Here is an 18,307-nt window from a genome sequence, read left to right on the forward strand (position 1 = left end):
TAGCCCTCTGAGCAAAAAGACACAGGCAAAAAAAGTCTTTTCTATCACATGTACTTGAAATGCTCAAAATGAAAGCACCTGTTTGTAAAATTTGCCCCCCCCCAAAGTGTTATATTCTGTCTTTAATAAACAAGATACAATTTCCAGAAAACCTATACCTACAGGAGCCACAGAACAACAATAAACCACACTTTCTAATTAGGTTAAATTACACTTTACTATGCTTACTAGGTGTACACTGGAATATACTGCTGCCTTCACATACAGTACTCATAAAATTCCTTATCTTTACATTAACTTACCAGAAACTTACTTCCTATGCCAAGGACCGCTGTAGCAGCGTGCGGCTCTGAGGGGCAGTCTTTAGTTGGGGTGGACCACTTGGCATTGTTTGCATTAAGTATAAGCAACAGCTTGTTTTCTGCATCATTGCAAAACATATCAATGTTCTAAGAAAATAAATTGGGAAAGCTGTTTTGTAAAATGCAAACCTACACATTCATGTTTTTAGAAAGTGTTACCTTTAAAACCAGAACTACAATATTCAGATCAGAAAAAAAGAATGAGCCACCTCAAATTTGACAGCAACTGCCAAACAATATGCCAATGCAAAAATGCAAAACCAACATCAGTGAGTCAGGGAGAATAGTTGTTGGAGGGAGAGGGGGAATGTGTGTGTATATATCAGGGGAGGAAAGGAGCTGTAAGAGATCTTAGCAAGGTGTCAGTCACGACACTGGACTAGAGATGGCAGACTGGGTGGAGCTCCAGCTCCAGCTCCATTTATCTCTAATTCCTGTAAACCATCCAGTGTCTACAGAGTGCTCCTTGCGTTAGGAATAAGATGAGAGAACGGCCTCATGTCGGTTCCAAGAATTGAAATAACGTAGAGGTTAAACCACATGAAACTGTTGTTTCAGAAGTCACAAATGGTCAAATACCAGCAAATGTGGTTTAACCTAATTTATGAAAGTATTTTGTAAAGCTGGAAAACACTACGTAAATGACAAATGGTCTCTGAACTGCCCTTGCCTGGTCTCAGAGAAACCTGGGATGTGGATAGTAGGTTCTCTGTATGGGAGCCAAATAATGCAGGGAGCCCCACCTCATCCCCAATTATTGGGTTGTTGGAAAAGTCATGACGCATTTTTGCAACGAAAAACAGAAAAAACATGTCATGACTTTTCCAACAACCCAATAGAAACTGGAGCCTTCAGGTAAATATTACCCACACTTCCTTTATCCAGCTACCTACTCCCATGCTTTTAAAATAGGATTTTATTTATATAAATTTTGAGTAACATATTTCAAAGATTAAACTACGGAATGAAGAGGCTTATCTTTTGTAGATTATTAGCAATTTATAACATCCAGAATTTTGCAGGGAGGCAGCATTGCATAGTAGTTAGTAGTCTGGGCTCTGCACTCAGACGGCCTAAGTGTGAATTCTGGTCCCACCCACGTAGCTGTGTGACAGCCTCTGTCCATCAGCAGAATGGAGAAACAGCTCGCTGCTCATCGGCTTCAGGTTAGGACAGGGTGGGACGTGCAGTCAGCGCTCAATAAACCTGAGCTAAAAATATTATTACATGATGTACATACAGATTTAAGCGAAAATGCATGTGATCCAGGGAAAATAATTTCAGTGTTTTCCTATTTGGGATTATTTCAAATCAAAGACAGGTATAAACTGTATAAAACACTAGATATGGAGTTTAAAATGAAAATCTGGAGTCTGCTTATTATTAATTACACTGCCAGCTGCTATGGACCGTAGGAAACTCACATTATTTTCGTTACCAATTTCCTGTTTGCCACACACCCTGCAGCTCTGAACCCCTCCTCACCACGTCCCTAACTCGGTTCCATTCAAGTCACTCTTTTCTCCCTGGTCACTGTCATCCCCCACCTCCGCAGGGTCACGGGCAATGAATATATGATAGACACTCACCTGACATCATATCTCAATATCCAATTTTCATAAAAGCTGTGACTTCTTTGATATTTGACTCACAAAATAGGAAAATACCAAAATGTGTGGAAATGCTCAAAACTAATTTTACCTCAATAGTATTTCTCATTTTGTGGAATGTCCCTTGAAAATGGCCCTCCTTTGGACTGGCAGAAAACATGGAAAAATCTCCAGCAAATAAAGTAGGAATTCCTGATTTGGATTCTGGCCGCCACTGGAGGTTGCTCGCAGCAATTAACACGTGAGGTTTAATAATGTCTTCATTAAGATCTCCCCAAAACTTTATGGCCAACAAGTTATGGCATTCATCCGACAAATAGACCAACGGAGCAAGACCTACGATGAAAAAACCAAAAAGCAAAAACCCCACTTCATTGTGGTAGATAAATTTAAAAATGCAAAGAACCTCTAATATGCCCATTTATTTTCGTATGTTAATGGTGAAAACAAATTAACTAAATTTAGAGAAAGCTTAGGATTTCCAGAGTGACCTGTTGTGTCCAGTGCTAAAATTTCAATGCCAACATGACAGCACACCCTGTTCCTGAGAGCACCGAGGCACAGTCACACACTGCTGGTGGGATTCCAGGTGGTGTGTCCCTCAAGACAAGTTAGGTAATACCTGGCAAAGCAACATACGCACTGACCTTGGCACCTGCAGTCCCACTTTTGGGACTGTGCTCTGAAGATATACTTCCAATAATGGCAAAATACATATGGACAGCTTGATGAAAACACGTGTACGAGATTATTCCGTGTTTGTAATTATACACTATCAAAAGCTCCTACCCAGGAGAGTAGCGGGATAAACTATGGAACAGCTACACAGTGGTGTACTATGCAGCTGTACAGGAAGATGGTCTCTATCAGGTGACCCAAACATACTGTTAGGTGAAAGAGGAAAGCACAGAGAAAGACGAGTTTGTTCCCTTTCCTATAAGGAAGATGGGGATACAAGAAAATAGACACCTATCTGTCCCTCTGTGCAAAACAAGAGCAGGAAGGATAAACCAGAAAGTATAGGGAGGGGAGTGGGGTGGGGGTGAGGTATGGGTGGGGGAGAGGAGGTCACTGGGCAGCAAGCACGAGGCGGGAGTGTCACTTCTCAGAGTTTTTGTGTCGCTCTCTTAGAACCACAGTGATATTTCTCATACCTGTCACATGTCCCCCAAACAAACCCAACCAGCTACGAGGGACTCCAGGTTGGAATACAAGCACATTTCCTGGTGTTTCCGTCTGAAAGGCCCTACAAGCAGTGATGCCCGCCTAGGAACCAGGACATCTAGCGATCACATCTTGGTTCTAAACACCATTTTCTCCAAAACAAAGGATCCAGGATTCCAAGGATCCAAGTACAGCAGGTCTTTGAATGACATCATGTTTAACGTCGTTTCATTATAACATTGAGATGCCATAGGAGAGCAACTCTTGTTTATATCAACCCACCTGTGGTAAAACTACATGTTGTTTCTTTCAAGTTGCAGAACCAATCGACATTAAGGGGGGACTTAGGGAGATGATTCCCAGACTGGGACAGGGAACTTAGTGGAAGTAAGAACACAGGAGTCAACCTGAAAAAGCTCCTATTGGCCCCCAACTGAAACAGCAGGAGTCACAAAACAATGAAGGTACCGAACTTTAACCCATGGAATAAAACAAGTGTTTGTAAGTCCATACTGATATAAATCAAATAAATACGTGTGGGGAAAAGGGACAGCCCTTGAGTAGAATTCCAATGAGTTCCAATGAATGTAGAAGGAAAGAAGAAAAGAGAAAATCTTCGTTGGGCAAACCCCACAGTAGTAACTATTGCCAACAAAATCATGGTGGATGCTGACATTAATGGGGGAGAGTGAGGAGAAGTGGGATTTGCAGAGTTTCAAAGACTCTCCTCCAAGACACTGATGACAATGGGGAACATGGTAATTTTACAGATAAGAAACCCAGCAGATACCATGCAGCCCAGTGACCAAGGTGTCATTACAGTAAAAAGAAAGGTCAACTCCCGGACCCCTTGATACGACGTACAGACAAGGACATCATTCCCGAGGTAATTGTGCCCAAAATGCACAACTCACTCTAATCACGAGAAAACATCAATTTTGTAGCATTTCCCTCAATTTGGGTTTGTCTGATTGTATACATGGCAACAAGTGGAAGAAGTTTCTAGAGTAACACAGAAAGCTGGCACTGAGCAAGAGGATGAGAAGAAAATTATTTTGCAGCTTCGGAGTCTGGTCTACTCTGAGCTTCCACAGAATTCTTTGTACCTTTTAAATTCCCTTTAGAAAACTTCATGGAAACAATAAAGCACTAGCATTTTCTAGAACCACCTTGACAGATGCTGCCTGTAGTGGGTGTTGTGGTTTGTGCGGGCTGCCTCTTTAGGACCAAGGCAGTGACCCTCCGGTTCTGGCTTTTGGCAGCTCAGCCTGAGTTCCTTGCTGGGCTGCCCTCAGTCCCAGGGGAGCTGAGTCACCCCAGGTGACTCCCAGCACTGGCCCCTGGCCTCAAGCTAGCCTAACTCTAAAGGGTTACCCCCAGGGCCTCCCTCTGCTCCCTCACAGGTGCGCTCCTAGGGCACTTCCCAGTCAACCTGCATGAAAATCTCAGTCTGTTTCCTAGGGAATCCAACTTGAGAAGTGATCTCATTTAATTCATTTTATCTCACAGGGTTTCTGTAATTCATAATGAAACAGACTGAAAATAGAGAAGACCCTGTTTTAAGCCCAACTGTCCAATGTAAGGCTTGGTATTGGTTTGGCAGCATGAAGTGTAAGAAAAAAAACGTATGAGCTGTAGAGCCTGAAAGAATGGGTTTAAATCCCCTTACAGAACTGTGACCTAGGGCAGGTCAGTTAAGCTGTCCCAGCTCCGGCTGCCCCATCCGCACAGTGGGATGACAACAGCACATGAACAGTGTTGCCACAAGGATGTCATAAACTGTGCCTCCCTGAAGTTTCAAAGATCCCCTTACCCTCTCCGCATTATGGTAGAGGTGGGATAGAAAGAAGCTGAAACAAGAGACCACAGTATCACTGGGCTGGGGAGGAGGGTCAGAAAGGACCATGGGATGAGTGCTCAACAGCCAAACACACACAATGTTACAGTGCTGGAGAAGGAAGGTCTCAGCCAGGCTGTGAGCTCTGCTAGGAAGGTACCGTGAGTGGAATGTGAATGGGGAGAATCCACCCAGATGGAGGATAAAAGGCATTCTAAGCACAGTGAACGAGTTTTCAAAGGTAGGAAGTGTTCTATGTCACAGTGTGTCTGGATTATGAAGCTACTAGAGTTTAGCTGAAGCTACTAGAGTTTAGCTGAGGTGTGTGGGGTGGTGGCTTAAGGCAGGAAGTTGGAGCGTTTCCAGGCATATAAAGGAGTTTGGGTTTCATCTTCTAAGGCGGGTCGGCAAGCTTTTGAGACGGAAGAGCCAATCCTGTCCCTCACAACAATTTAAAAATTATTTGAGAGCCATAAAACAAATGAAATCACCATTATGTGAATAATATCCTTTAAAAATTTTATAAATGAAACGATAGTTTCATTTTCATTTTCAATTTTACTTCAGAGCCACATGTATGTACCCAAAGAGCTGCATGTGGCTTGCGAGTTGCAGTTTGCCGACCCCTGGTCTAAGGGACAGGGAGCCACGAGAGATTCTAAGCTGGGAAACACGATTAGATTTTGGTGTTAGATAATTTTGATTTTCTTCCTCTAACACTTAACATCAAACTAAATTAAAAAAGAATGTTCAGGGCTGGCTGAGTGACGCGATGGTTAAGAACTGGCTTGGGATGCCAGAGGGCCCTGGTTCGGATCCCACATATGAGGGCCAGTGACACTGCCCTCTACAGCTAAGATGCTGAACAACAGCTCAACCTGGAGCTGGGCTGCCGGGAGTCGCTAGCGACGGCGTAGGTTGCAGCCCCTGCTGCAGTGGGTTGCCATGGGCTACCGTGTGTTGCCAGCAGCCAGCGTGAGCGGCCAGCAGCCGCCGTGAGTGGCCGTCCAGAAGCCGGCGACTGATGTGCCTCACCTGGGAAGAGTGCAATGATGGTGCCAACTTGGGTCAGTGAAGCAACATCCTCCACAACTAGACTGAAGAACAAAAAACGACAGCAACTTGTCTGTTCCTCTTCCCCCAAATCCCCAGCGCTGTTCCCATCCCCCAACTCCCCAATAAAAATCTTAAAAAAAAAAAAAGGTTCACCAAAAATATACAAACGAGGAATATGCTGATATAAAATTTAAAAATTGATGAAGGAAAAAAGCAGGAGACTGGATAGAGACAAGTACAGAAGACTCAGCTTTGAATGCCCTCCCTCAAACTGGTGAAATACATTTTGAGACTTCTGTTATCCTTACACCTGAAGAAAGGCAAATAGAATGGGTATCCTTACCCCTTTCCTTTTCTGATCAGAAACAATGAAAAGGGCGGCAGGGAGAAGCAGGTGACCAGGACTGACTGACAGAAATGATTCAGGTTCCAAGGTGTTAGGGACTGAATTGTGTCCCCCAAATGATGCTGAAGTCCTAACCTCAGAACCTATGATGTGACCTTATTTGGAAATAAGGTCTTTGCAGATGTAATCAGGTTAAGATAAAGCCATTAGGGTGGGACCTAATCCAATGTCTTAATAAGGAGGGGACATTTGGAGACAGACACGCACACAGAGAAAACACCATGTGGAGATGAAGTTAGACACTGAGGTGATGCAGCTATAAGACAGACTGCCGGAAGCTGGGCCAGAGGCCTGGACCACATTCTCCCTCACAGCCACAGAAGGAACAACCTGTCCACACCTTGATCTTGGAGGTCCAGCTTCCAGAACTGGGAGACAAGAAATTTCTGTTGTTTAAAGCCCCCAGTTTGCGGTACTTTGTTATAGCAGCCCTAACAAAGTGATTCAGGGTTACTGAACTAGGGAAAATGTCTAGAACAGACTCATCTTCCAGGGACATGAAATAATGGATAGAAACTCAAATACCCAGCCCTTATACAGTAACTGAGAGAAGGAAAACATTGCTCTCAGATACAGCAGCGAAAGAGTCAGGAACTACACGGCGTCCTGGCAAGCTGCCTCATGTTTCCTCCCACATGCCTGGCCTCACCACCACCATGTGACTGGGACCATCAAACCTGTCACGTCCTTCTCCACAGGAAGCCCAGGCTGTCCGTGTTTCTGGGCAGTTCCCCAAAGCTCTGCTCATTGCCCTGACCCCATCTCCCACCTCGCTCTGTCTCCTGGAATCTTCCATGGGACCCTCTGGAGCTCAGTAAAACCTTGGCACTCTCCTCCTTCCCTAACTGCTCTCCACCGTTTTGATGGAACACGCCTGCCCTGCACACGTGCTGCTGGAGGGCGGGGGTTGTCTCCCTTGCTCCTGGTACCTTCCCCAAAACACTCAGCTTTGAATCTCCTGTGATCAGACATGTTCACTACGCTCCTTGTTTAGGCATCTAATGACCCCTGGGACGGTCACTCCCTTTCATTCCTTGAAGAGTCAGCTCACAGGGCACTGTTGCTCTGTCATTACTACTGCTGTATTTCTCAGCGACTTCAGTATCCCCACAGATAACCCTTCCAGCACCCTGGGCTCCCAGGGTCCATCTCCTTGTGGCCTTGTCTCCAGTCTGTGGGCTGCCCACCCCGCAGACTGACCCAAGACCTTGTTACCTGCAATAACCCCATTCTCCCCCAGAGCCTCAATTTCAAATATCTCATTCTTCCACCACAACCTTTGATCTCTCCATCTCACCCCCGATAGAACCCTACCTCAACCAATCCTTTGACCCAACTGGGACACCTTTCTTATCTCCTGTTCCTATTCCACAGTCCCCAGACGTCCCCTGTTTCCTCTGCGTTGTGCTGGAAATCCAGGGTCAGTTATTAAAATCCCTCCTTTGCAAAACCCCCACATTCTTTCCCTCTTGCTTTATGTTATTCACCCGGCTAACTACAAGTCTGGTTAGATCCCACTTTCCCCCTATGTCACACCTGCACCATTACAGCTGAACATGGCTGGAAAGCATCACAGCCGTGACAACTAGCATCACTCTATCTTCATGAATTCCAGTGGTCCTGGCAGCCCCAGAGTGCTCATCCAGCCCATCCATTCTGCCATTTGCTGGGGTGATGATGTCATGCCTCTCCTCACACCTTTAATTCCTTTCCCTCCATTCTGACTCTCAGGTGACGATTTCATTTCCCATTTCAGTGAGGAATCAGAAGCAATCAGAAAACAGCTGCCCCAAGTTTCACTCGCACATCAGCTCTCCTGCTTCACCCATGCCCCGTACTCTACGTTTTCCCCTCTAACGATGGATGGACTGTCTGCTGCCAGCTGAGGTCAACCTCCCCATATGCCCAGTAGGCACCATCCCAACATGTGACCAAAGAACCATGTTCCACAACCAGCCCCCGTTTTCTTCCACTGAGACGTTCACCCTCTTTCCTGGGCCCTTCTCGTCAGTACACATGTCATCAGGGTGCGATCAGCACTTTCATCTGAATATTCTCTGGCCCTGACTCCCCGTTCAGAGCAGGGTTCCCTGAAGCGCCTGTACTCACTGCTGCTCTTCTTCTACTGTCTGCCTCGCCTGCTTCTCGCAGCCCGTCATGCTCACAAACCACCAAAAGGGCCCTTGGTGCGAAAGCCAGTACCATGCAGCCCTCAGCTCTCCACAGTGCTCTCAGGTGCCGGCCCACAGACGTGCTCACACTATCCTCTCTGAACCCCTTCTTGTCTCTCGGCCTCAGCACAGCTCCCTCTAGTCTCCCCCGAACCTTGCTGGCCGCTCCTCCTGTCTTTAACTGGCTCCTCTCCATTTCTGCTTCCAGGCGTGACTGCCTGAGTCACTTCTCTCTCTACGGCCACACTGCATGACCTCAGCCAGTCCCACAGCTTTAAACACCGCCTGGATGCTGACGTCCCAGTTCATATCTTCAGCCCAGCCCATTCCCTGGAACAGACTTCTGTGTCCAGCTGTCGGGTAGAAATGTCTACTTAGATCAAGCACCTAGATCACTGTCCAACCCGAGCTCCTGGCCTTCCCCACGGCCCTTTTCCTCCCAATGAATGGCAGGTCCGTTTTCCAGGTACTCAGACCAAACACTGTGGCACTGCCCCCCTACCTTCAGGGTACAGCCCAACTCTAACGACGTCTGACCGACCACTCCCCTAGCTGCTGTCTGACCCAGGCTCTTGTCAGCGTCTCTTGCCTCACTTCTTGTAGTAGTCGCCCACTGGTTCTTGCTTGTACCCTCATGCCCCCTACAATCTATTCTCAGGGGCCTGAGTGACCCCTGCACACCTAGTCAGATGGTGTCACTCCTCCCATCCTCAGAGAAAGTAAGCTGGTACCAGGCCCAGCATATGATCTGTCCTTCAGTGCCTCTACCTGGCTGTGAGCCCACACACTCCCGGCCTCTGCCACTGCTCAGAGGCACTGGGCAGGATGCTGTGTCTTGTGACCTTGTTAACTGCCATCCCTTCTGCCTGGAATGCTGCTCCCAGATGTCCACATGCCTCCCTCCCGCTGGTCCTTCAAGCCTCACTCAGATACTGTCAGCTTTGCAGCGAGGTCTCTCCTCACCTCCCTACCCCAAGCTGCATTTCTTCTCTCTTCCCTGATACTACCTGTCATTCCCCACTTAATGCTTTTCATCTGCACTTACTAAGAAGAGTTCACATGCTACTTATTTGTTTTGTTTGCGATCACTCCCCCACCATAGTGGAAGCTCCCTGAGGGCAGGGAGTTTTGCGCGTTTTGTTCATCGCTATGCACCCAGCACTCACCACAGTGCCTGGTAGCAGCAGGCATTCAATAAGTATTGACTGAATGAATGAATACAAGTTACCCACCATCTGTAACAATAGAATGTGTGGAAAACGTCACCTAAGTCTGACCAAGATAAAATGAAATGCTATGGAAACAATGAAGCGTATTAACATACTACAGTTAGAGAAAACTCGCAAAGCTCCAAAACACAACCACCCAAACAAAACCCATTAAAACAGAGGAGAAAAGAGAGCAGCAAAAACAGAGCACAGCTCATAAGAAAACAAGATGAAAAGAACAGAGACGGTTTCGTGTCTTCAAAACTGATTCATGCCACTGAATCCAATAAGAACATAAATTTAGTACAACAAAAGCTTGACTATGGGATGATAAATAGCCCTGTTAAGATGATAAGGAGACTGCAGGGCCAAAGAAATGAATTGAGGACACCAATATGTGATCATAATGGGAAGATACGTGCATTAGAAATAGCAAGAAATAAAACACTGTAGAAAATAAAATTACTGACATAAAGGCTGGACATCATAATGGTGAATGAAGATGAAAAAGACAAATAGAAGCAATCAGAGAAGAGAGAAAAACAAAAACAATCCAACATAAGACTAATGGGTGTCCTTGAAGTAGAAATCCCAATAAATGGAACAGCAGATATATTCAAAGAAATGACAGAATTACCCTGAAATAAAGAAAGCACCGAGTCTGCAAATTAAGAGGATCCTGTGTCCCAGGAGAGTTGTGTACAGAATATTTATATCAAGTAAGTATTTAGTAAAGCTTTTGAACTACAAAGCAAAATATTCTTCAGACATCTAGACACAAAAAGAAAACCACCTAGATGGGGGAGAAAATTAGGCCAGTCTCAGACTGTTGAATGCCAAAAGAACAATTTCTACAAAGTTCTAAGGGAAGGAAAGAAAGCGTGATCCCATAATATTATGCATAGCCAAGATACAGTTTCAGAAGTAAGGAAGTAGGTAAACATTCAAAATATGAGGAACTCATGGAATATGGCACACATGAGGCCTTCTTAAAAAAAGACTGACAGTACACCTTAGCCAAAGAACAGAGGAAGGGACAGACCAGGACAGGGCAGCTGACAACGAGGAATCCACCAAACCTCTGAGACCCTGCCCTGTACCAGGCACTGTGTTGGGAGCTGAGGACACAGCTCATGTGCTGGATGAGGGAGACAGAAACCAGATAAATGTCTACTGTCAGGTGCTGCTGAGCACCATGGTGGGTTTAAAGCGGGACTGGGAGCAGGGGGAGGACCGTTCTTTTATAAGTGGTCAGGGAAAGGCCACTTAAGAGTGCTGCCTCTGACCAGGGACTTGGAGGAGCCAAGTGAGCCAGCCACGTGTCTGTCAGAAAAGTTTCTGGGGAGCAGTGGGTGTAAAGGCTGTGGTGAAGGTGAGCTCGGTGGGCTCAGAGCAACAAGGAAGGTGTGAACGTAGCTGAAGTGGAGTGGGGGACAGACTGAGGACAGAAGACGGGGGGTGCCGGGCACAAAATAACCAATAAATACAAGGCTTTGTTCTTCAACTCAGACCTCAGCTGGTCCTTGACACTTCATAGCATTTAGGGAGATGAAAGTTTGGTTTTGTAGGCAGAATATATGGAAAGAGGTAAGGAAAGAGGAATGTACAGTGTCATATTTAAGGACTGTAATATAGATGAATTTGGCTAAGACGCTGGGAGTAGTAAAGGTGAAGCTGACACTTTGCAAACATACCAGCCTCACAGACACAGTGGTTATCATCTCCTCTGCTTTCAACCTAGGTTTCCATACTTAACCTCATTTCATCAAATTCTTCTCGCTCCCCTATTCTTGGGGTTTTGCAGAATGATAATTGTGAACCAAAGGAGAAAAAGAGACATCAAAGGAGTGTCGACTACCCACTTTTTTTGCACGATTGGCTTTGATTTCAGATGGAACAACAAAAGCCTTTCCTGCATCTTGCCAAGGTGCAGGGTTCTGTGCTGGGGGTTTGTTTGCTCGTTGGAGGAAGGAAGAGCAGAGGGGGAGAAACACAGACTTTGGGCTCACAGGTTCCAAGGAAGAGAGCAGAAGACAGCTGAAGTAAAATGAGGGCAATGACCCATTTCCCATGGTCACCAAGTAAATGCCTCTTTCCTTGGGAAGGACAGAGTGAAGGGGCTGGAGAGAAATGGAGTTTCTTTGTTATTTAAAATTATTTATTTCTCAAAATATTAAAAATAGAATGATCATATGATCCAGCATTTCCACTTCTGGGTATATAGCCGAAGGAAATGAAATCACTCTCTCAGAGAGAAAGCTGCACCCCCATGTTCACTGCAGCATTATTCACACTAGTCAGGTATGGAAACAACCTAAGTGTCCATCAATAGATGGGTGGATAAAGAAAATGTGGTATAGGCAAAGGAATACTATTCACCTGTAAAAAAAAGAAGGAAATCCTGCCATTTGCAGCAACGTGGCTGGACCTCAATGGCATTGTGCTCAGTGAGATAAGTCAGACAGAGAAAGACAAATATCATATGATTTCACTTACATGTGAAACCAAAAAAACAAAACCAAAAACTCATAGAAAAAGAGATCCGATTTCCTGGTCAGGAAACAATCAGCTCTCAGTCCTCCCAGACCTCTTTGCTCTACAAACATTCCTGAAGAGACAGTCGAAGACAACAGCTACTACCAAGTATGTAGAAATGTCATGTGGCTTGCCTTCCAACACGAGAAACTGATGGGACAAATTGAAAACAGGCAGCAAGGTGGTCAATTTTAATCCTACCTTATCAATGTCAGAGTAAAGGTGATCAGAATAAACAGACCAGTTAAAAGATAGAGTGTCAGGGGTTGGGAATGAGTGAGAAAAGGGAAGGGATTAAGAAGTACAAATTGGTTGTTACAAAGGAGTCATGGGGATGCACGTTATAGCATAAGGGATACAGCCAATAATATTGTAATAACTGTATGGTGTCAGATGGGTACTAGATTTACTGGGGTGCTAGATGGTAGGGGGTTTTTCAGGAGGGGTGAAAAAGGTGAAGGGATTAAGAAGTACAAATTGGTTGTAACTAAATACTCATGGGGATGTGAAGTAAAGCATAGGGAATATAATTAATAATACGATAATAACTTTGTATAGTGTCAGGTGGGTACTAGACTAATCAGGGGGATCACTTCTTAAACTATATAAATGTCTAACCACTATGTGTACACCTGAAATTTATGTAAAATAATATTGAATGTACAAATAAATAAATAAATAAAAAGATGAGGGGAAAAAAAAAAAAAGAGTGTCAGACTGGATGAGAGAGCAAGACCCAACCATGCTGTCTATCAGAAACACACTTGAAATATAAAGACCTTGACAGGTTAAAAATAAAAGAATGGGAAAAGATATACACCATGCAAACCAACATTAACCATAAAAAAGTTAGAGCAGCTATATTAAAAAAAAAAAAAAAAAAGGTTTAGAACAAGGGATATTATTAGGGACAATAAGGGATATTGCAAAGGAAAAAGAAACCCAAAACCCGAAGCTGGAGGTGATGGCTTGAATCCTCAGTTAACTGCACAGGGAAATTATAATTATTATCTAGTAATCACTAAAATGCTGCAGAATATTTTCTAGCAATTTCTTTAAAATTAAGTAGCACAGAATGAGATGCAAGTTCTTTCCTTGTAATACTGCAGAACTGCTTTTCATTAAGAACTGAGATTAAAACAGGCCTACTTTCAAATCACTAAGTTACCAAATTTGCCAATTTGTAGCTCCAATTAATCATAAGGCAGACAAAATTTAAAAGATAATGTTTTTGAAAAGCATCAATAAAAAGCTACAATTAAATATGCTGTACTTTACCTATTTTTTTCACCACAGAAATTACAAATCCTATTAGGTCCACCTCCGAACAAGGTGGCTGGAAGTCCGGAATCAGTAACTGGTTGAAAGGAACAGGCTTCCTTGGCTGATAAACTTGGCATAGGATTTCGTCTGAAGCCTATAAGAAAAAAATCAATGTATGTCAATTCTATAAACTAATATGCATTCATCAAAACTGAAAAATTACAATGAAAAGTGTACCTGTAGCTGTTGGTACTGAGTTTTTTTTGTTGCTGTTAACTGTATATTAGCTCCTCCAGGTTTATTTTTAGATTTTGATGTTGCAAGATGATAGATTCTGTATCTCTTTCCCTCTGTTAACAGGGAATATAAGTCTGATGACGGACGCCAGATACTCAGTATAGCTATTTAGGTAAAGAGGAAAAAGACACAATGGAAGAACTGATAATCACTGAGATTCTTGTTTAAAAATGAACTCTGATAACTGAGGTTTAAGGATTCTATTATCAGTTTTTGGGTGCTGGTAGCCCATTTTTGCTCCTCTGATATACACTAACTTTATACTTTATTCAGCATTGGGGGTCATTTTATTAATATGATAATACTTTAACTTAAAACTGATAAAACCAAAACATTTACATACTGACCTGAATCATTTCCTTTTTTCTCATGGCTTATGACTCGCAGCTTCCACACAGTCGTAACGTCCCTTGGTACCATCTGCTCCCCTGGCTCAGCAGATTCCACAGCCTTCTGGAATTCCAGCTGGATCTGTGCTTGCTTCTTATCATTCAACATCTGCCTGTGATTATTCAAGGCTCTCAGCTGCTCTTCACTAAAATAGCCCTGTGATCATTTAATATGTGAAGGCAGATAATATTGGCATGAAAAGCAACAAAACAAAGACAAAACACCTCATCTATTGTAAGTGAATCCTTTACATCTAAGGGATAAAAACACAACGGAGTTCACTTTAAGGGTGTGACAATATAAAAACTGAGATGAATGTACTCAGCTTATCACATAAATAGTTTCAGATGCCTTAGACTGTTTACTAATTTTTGTGACAAATTTCCCTAGGGCCAAAGCCACCCCCTACTTATACATGTGACTATAATAATTATAATCATCAACAGAGACGGCATTATAAATGGCTAACACTTGAGAGCTCGCTCTATCTGAGAAATGGATCTATGTGTGGTAAATGTATTAACTCATTTAATCCGTACAATAATCCTAGGAGGTAGATACTATTGTTTCCATGTTATAGATGATGAAATTGAGATACAGAGACAAAACCTCGCAGAGGGATAGAGGCATCGCTTAGCTCAAGAACCCTCATTCTTAGACCTGTGGTATAATTTTATGAACTCTCTGGAACAGCAGATGCGATTTAACACAGGCATGTGCTGTGAGAACTTACCTCTGCCTCCACGCTTCCCTCCCAATATTTCACCAAACTGCTGTCTGTACCTCTTGGGACTCTCAGCCCAGTGTAACAAAATTAAACGAATGAATTAACAAAACCAGAATAAAATGAAATAGAAAATGGAATTCTGACACCTAACACTAAACTGCTGTTGCCTTTACACATCTTAATATCCTGCTCTACACTGGGAAGTGAGTCTGAACTCTCTGTACCCTGAGAAGATTTTCTAAAAAATGTAGACAGTGTTTAGTTTAAACATGAATTAAAAAAAACAAAAAAAACCAAAAAACTGTGGTTTCCCAAGTTCCACAACATTTAATGTTGTCACTCAAAACAAACCTTTGACAGGGTATTTTAGAAATAGATGGTTATTTTCCCCTTCAAGAATTACAGTAACTTGGGCCAGCCAAGTGGCACGTTGGTTAGGAGTTGGCTTGGGACACCAGCTCTGAGCAGCAGGGCCCCAGTTTGGATCCCACATTAGGGCCAGTGACGCTGTGCCCTCTACAGCTAAGATGGTGAACAACAGCTCGACCTGGAGCTGGGCTGCTGTGAGTCGCCAGCGACAGCGTAGGCTGCAGTGAGGCTGCAGTGGGCTGCCGTAAAGCTACTGTGAGTGGCAGGCAGCCAGCGTGAGCTGCCGTGAGCGGTTGTCCAAAGGCCGGCGACCAATCTGCCTCACCTGGGAAGAGCCCAATGATCATAATACCAACATGGGCCAGTGAAGCAATGTCCTCCACAACTAGACTGAAGAACAAAAGGACAGCAACTTGTCTGTTCCCCTCCCCTGATTCCCCAATTAAAAAAAAAATCTTAAAAAAAAAAATTACAATAACTTTACCTAAGTGAAATCTCATAGAACCGTACCAACACACAAACTCAGAGATAAGCCCCTCTCAGACCTTCTCTTGACAGAAGGTAGAAAGGAAGCCTGAGAGAGAACTTACATGTCCAGCTACAAGGTGGCTGGATCAGGTCTAGAACTTAGCCCCTCCAGCTGTCATTCTGTCTCCTATTTTGTCCTTATAAATAAATTCTACAAAAGGCTTCCAGAGTAATAAAGATCTTGTTAAATGTTGTGGATGATATTACAACTATCTTCATGATGACTCAAAGAACGCATAAGCTTCTACATAGGTAATAAGAGCGAGAGGCAAGTAATTTTCCAGGAAAGCAGAATGAACCCTTCACTCACAGACCTGTAGCAGGTACCCCACCAGGATTTACAACGGGGCTGACGTCTCACAGGGAGAATGGGCTGAACCACTTGGGAACATGGGGGAGTTCCATTCAGAACAGCACTGCTTACTCTCCTAACAGAACATTACTTGTTTTGTAGTCCAGCTATTTCAGAAGGTTAAGGCTACAGAGGAGATTTACTGTCATCAAATAAATGAGATTTACCAACAAACAAACAATAGTTTTCCTAACACTTCCCATCTTCTCCCTATCTAGCAAACTAATCCTAGAATTTGCATTAATTAGATACCTGGGTGTCTAAAAATTTAGGAGGTCGCTTACCTGAATATATGAAATGTTCTAATAATATTAACTAACATCTTTATGGAATTTTATAACAGTACACTTCTATATACATTATCTAATTTTATCCTAAAACAATTTATTTTATAGCTATTGGGTCGTTGGAAAAGTCATGACGTATTTTTCTATGTTTTTCAATGCAAAAGTGCATCATGACTGTCCCGACAACCCAATATTTTATGCACAATTTCCTTGGTTAACAAATGGCAGAGCCATGATTCTAAAGCCTCTGCTATTTCCAACAGTTTAGTGCTTCTGAAACTTTTCCACCTCAGTGCCTTGAAGGGAGAGGATTATGAAACAGACTCTAAGTAGGACCCGAGAAAAAGCTGAGAACGTGGAGACTAAGGCACTGCTTTGTAGATACTTGCTTTATCTTAAAAGTAAACAAATTTTGCCTGCATTTTAAGCCATGTTTATTTACCATCTAAAGTTATTTAACCTTCCTACCCTCTATTTGGTACAGAATCAAAATGTGCCACAGGTTTGGCACACCACTGAGGAGCCTCTGAGAACAGGCTTTAACACTCCGCAACCCGTGATGGCCAGAGGGCGACCACAACTCTCCACCTAAGGGGTGAAGTGCCCTGCTCTTCTCTCACCTCCAGGTAACTGGGGTCTGGTGCGGTCCTTACTGCTTCATAGAGCTCAGCACCATCCTGCAGAGCACGCACCTGGCGTCGGGTCAGTGCACGTGGCAGTAGACATTGTTTTGTTGTGTTTTCTAAGGAAAAAGCATCACTAGTTAGCCAAATCACAAAGTTAACAACACTGGAAGCTAGACAGCCAAGCAAAAACACCCAAAGAATGGGGGTAAAAAATAAGAAACCATTTATCTGCTAAAAGTTTTCTAGGAAAATACAAAACTAGTGTATTCATGCTTAAAAAATTGTCATACAAACAGTTTTACTTAATTAAGAGTAATTTGTAAATTAAATAAATTATTTCATGATTCACTTAATCATGGGAACACCATGAGACAGTAATAAGTTTAAGCAAATCAAATTTTGAGTTTAATTTTTCTGCAGATTTATGTAGAACATGAAGTTAAATAATATACAAAATCATGAAGAGGGTTGGCTGAGTGGCTCAACTGGTTTAGAGTGTGAGCTCTGAGCAACAGGGTCGCCGTATTGATTCCCACATGGGTCAGTGAGCTGTGCCCTAGCTGAGCTGCTGCTGAGCTGCCAATAGGTGGCAGGGTGGCTCAGCTGGTGAGAGCGTGTGCTCCTAACAAGGTTGCCGGTTCAATTCCTGCATGGGATGGTGGGCTACACCCACCCGCAACTAAGATTGAACATGGCACCTTGAGCTGAGTGGCCGTGAGCTGTCGACGGGGCGGCTGGCTGGCGACTGGATTTGGAGCTGAGCTAGCTGGGCTCTCCACAACTAAGATTGAAGGACAACAACTTGGCTCTTCCTGTTCTCCAATTTCCCAACACTGTTCCCCATCCCCAGTCCCCCAATTAAAAAAAAAAATCATGAAGAAATTCAGAACATAAAATTTTCAGCAATAAAAAAGATATATTAAAAAAAGTAAATTTCTGGGGCTGGCCAAGTGGCTCGTTGGTTAAGAGTTGGCTTGGAAGCACGAGCTCTGAGCAGCAGGGCCGCAGGTTCGGATCCCACATGGGCCAGTGACGCTGCCTTCTACAGCTAAGATGGTGAACAACAGCTCGACCTGGAGCTGGGCTGTGGTGAGTTGCTGGTGATGGCGTAGGCTGCAG

General features: G+C 43.7%; 1 protein-coding gene across 3 annotated transcripts in view; it reads right to left on the bottom strand.

Moving 5' to 3' along the window:
- The window catches only part of BRCA2 (BRCA2 DNA repair associated), a 61,702-nt gene that overhangs the window by 1,092 nt on the left and 42,303 nt on the right, over positions 1-18,307 (bottom strand). Inside the window, exons 20-25 of one of the 3 annotated variants that reach the window (XM_019652337.1) lie at positions 17,183-17,304; positions 14,257-14,455; positions 13,850-14,013; positions 13,628-13,766; positions 2,064-2,308; positions 303-449 (exon numbers count right to left, since the gene is read on the bottom strand). In XM_019652337.1, the coding sequence (XP_019507882.1) occupies positions 303-449; positions 2,064-2,308; positions 13,628-13,766; positions 13,850-14,013; positions 14,257-14,455; positions 17,183-17,304 (1,016 nt within the window). Of the gene's footprint in view, positions 1-302; positions 450-1,951; positions 2,309-13,627; positions 13,767-13,849; positions 14,014-14,256; positions 14,456-17,182; positions 17,305-18,307 lie in introns of those variants that run through there. The other 2 variants (XM_019652338.1, XM_019652339.1) reach the window with 2 other exon arrangements.

This window comes from Hipposideros armiger, unplaced genomic scaffold, assembly GCF_001890085.2.
Source record: "Hipposideros armiger isolate ML-2016 unplaced genomic scaffold, ASM189008v1 scaffold_178, whole genome shotgun sequence".
Lineage (NCBI taxonomy): Eukaryota > Metazoa > Chordata > Mammalia > Chiroptera > Hipposideridae > Hipposideros > Hipposideros armiger.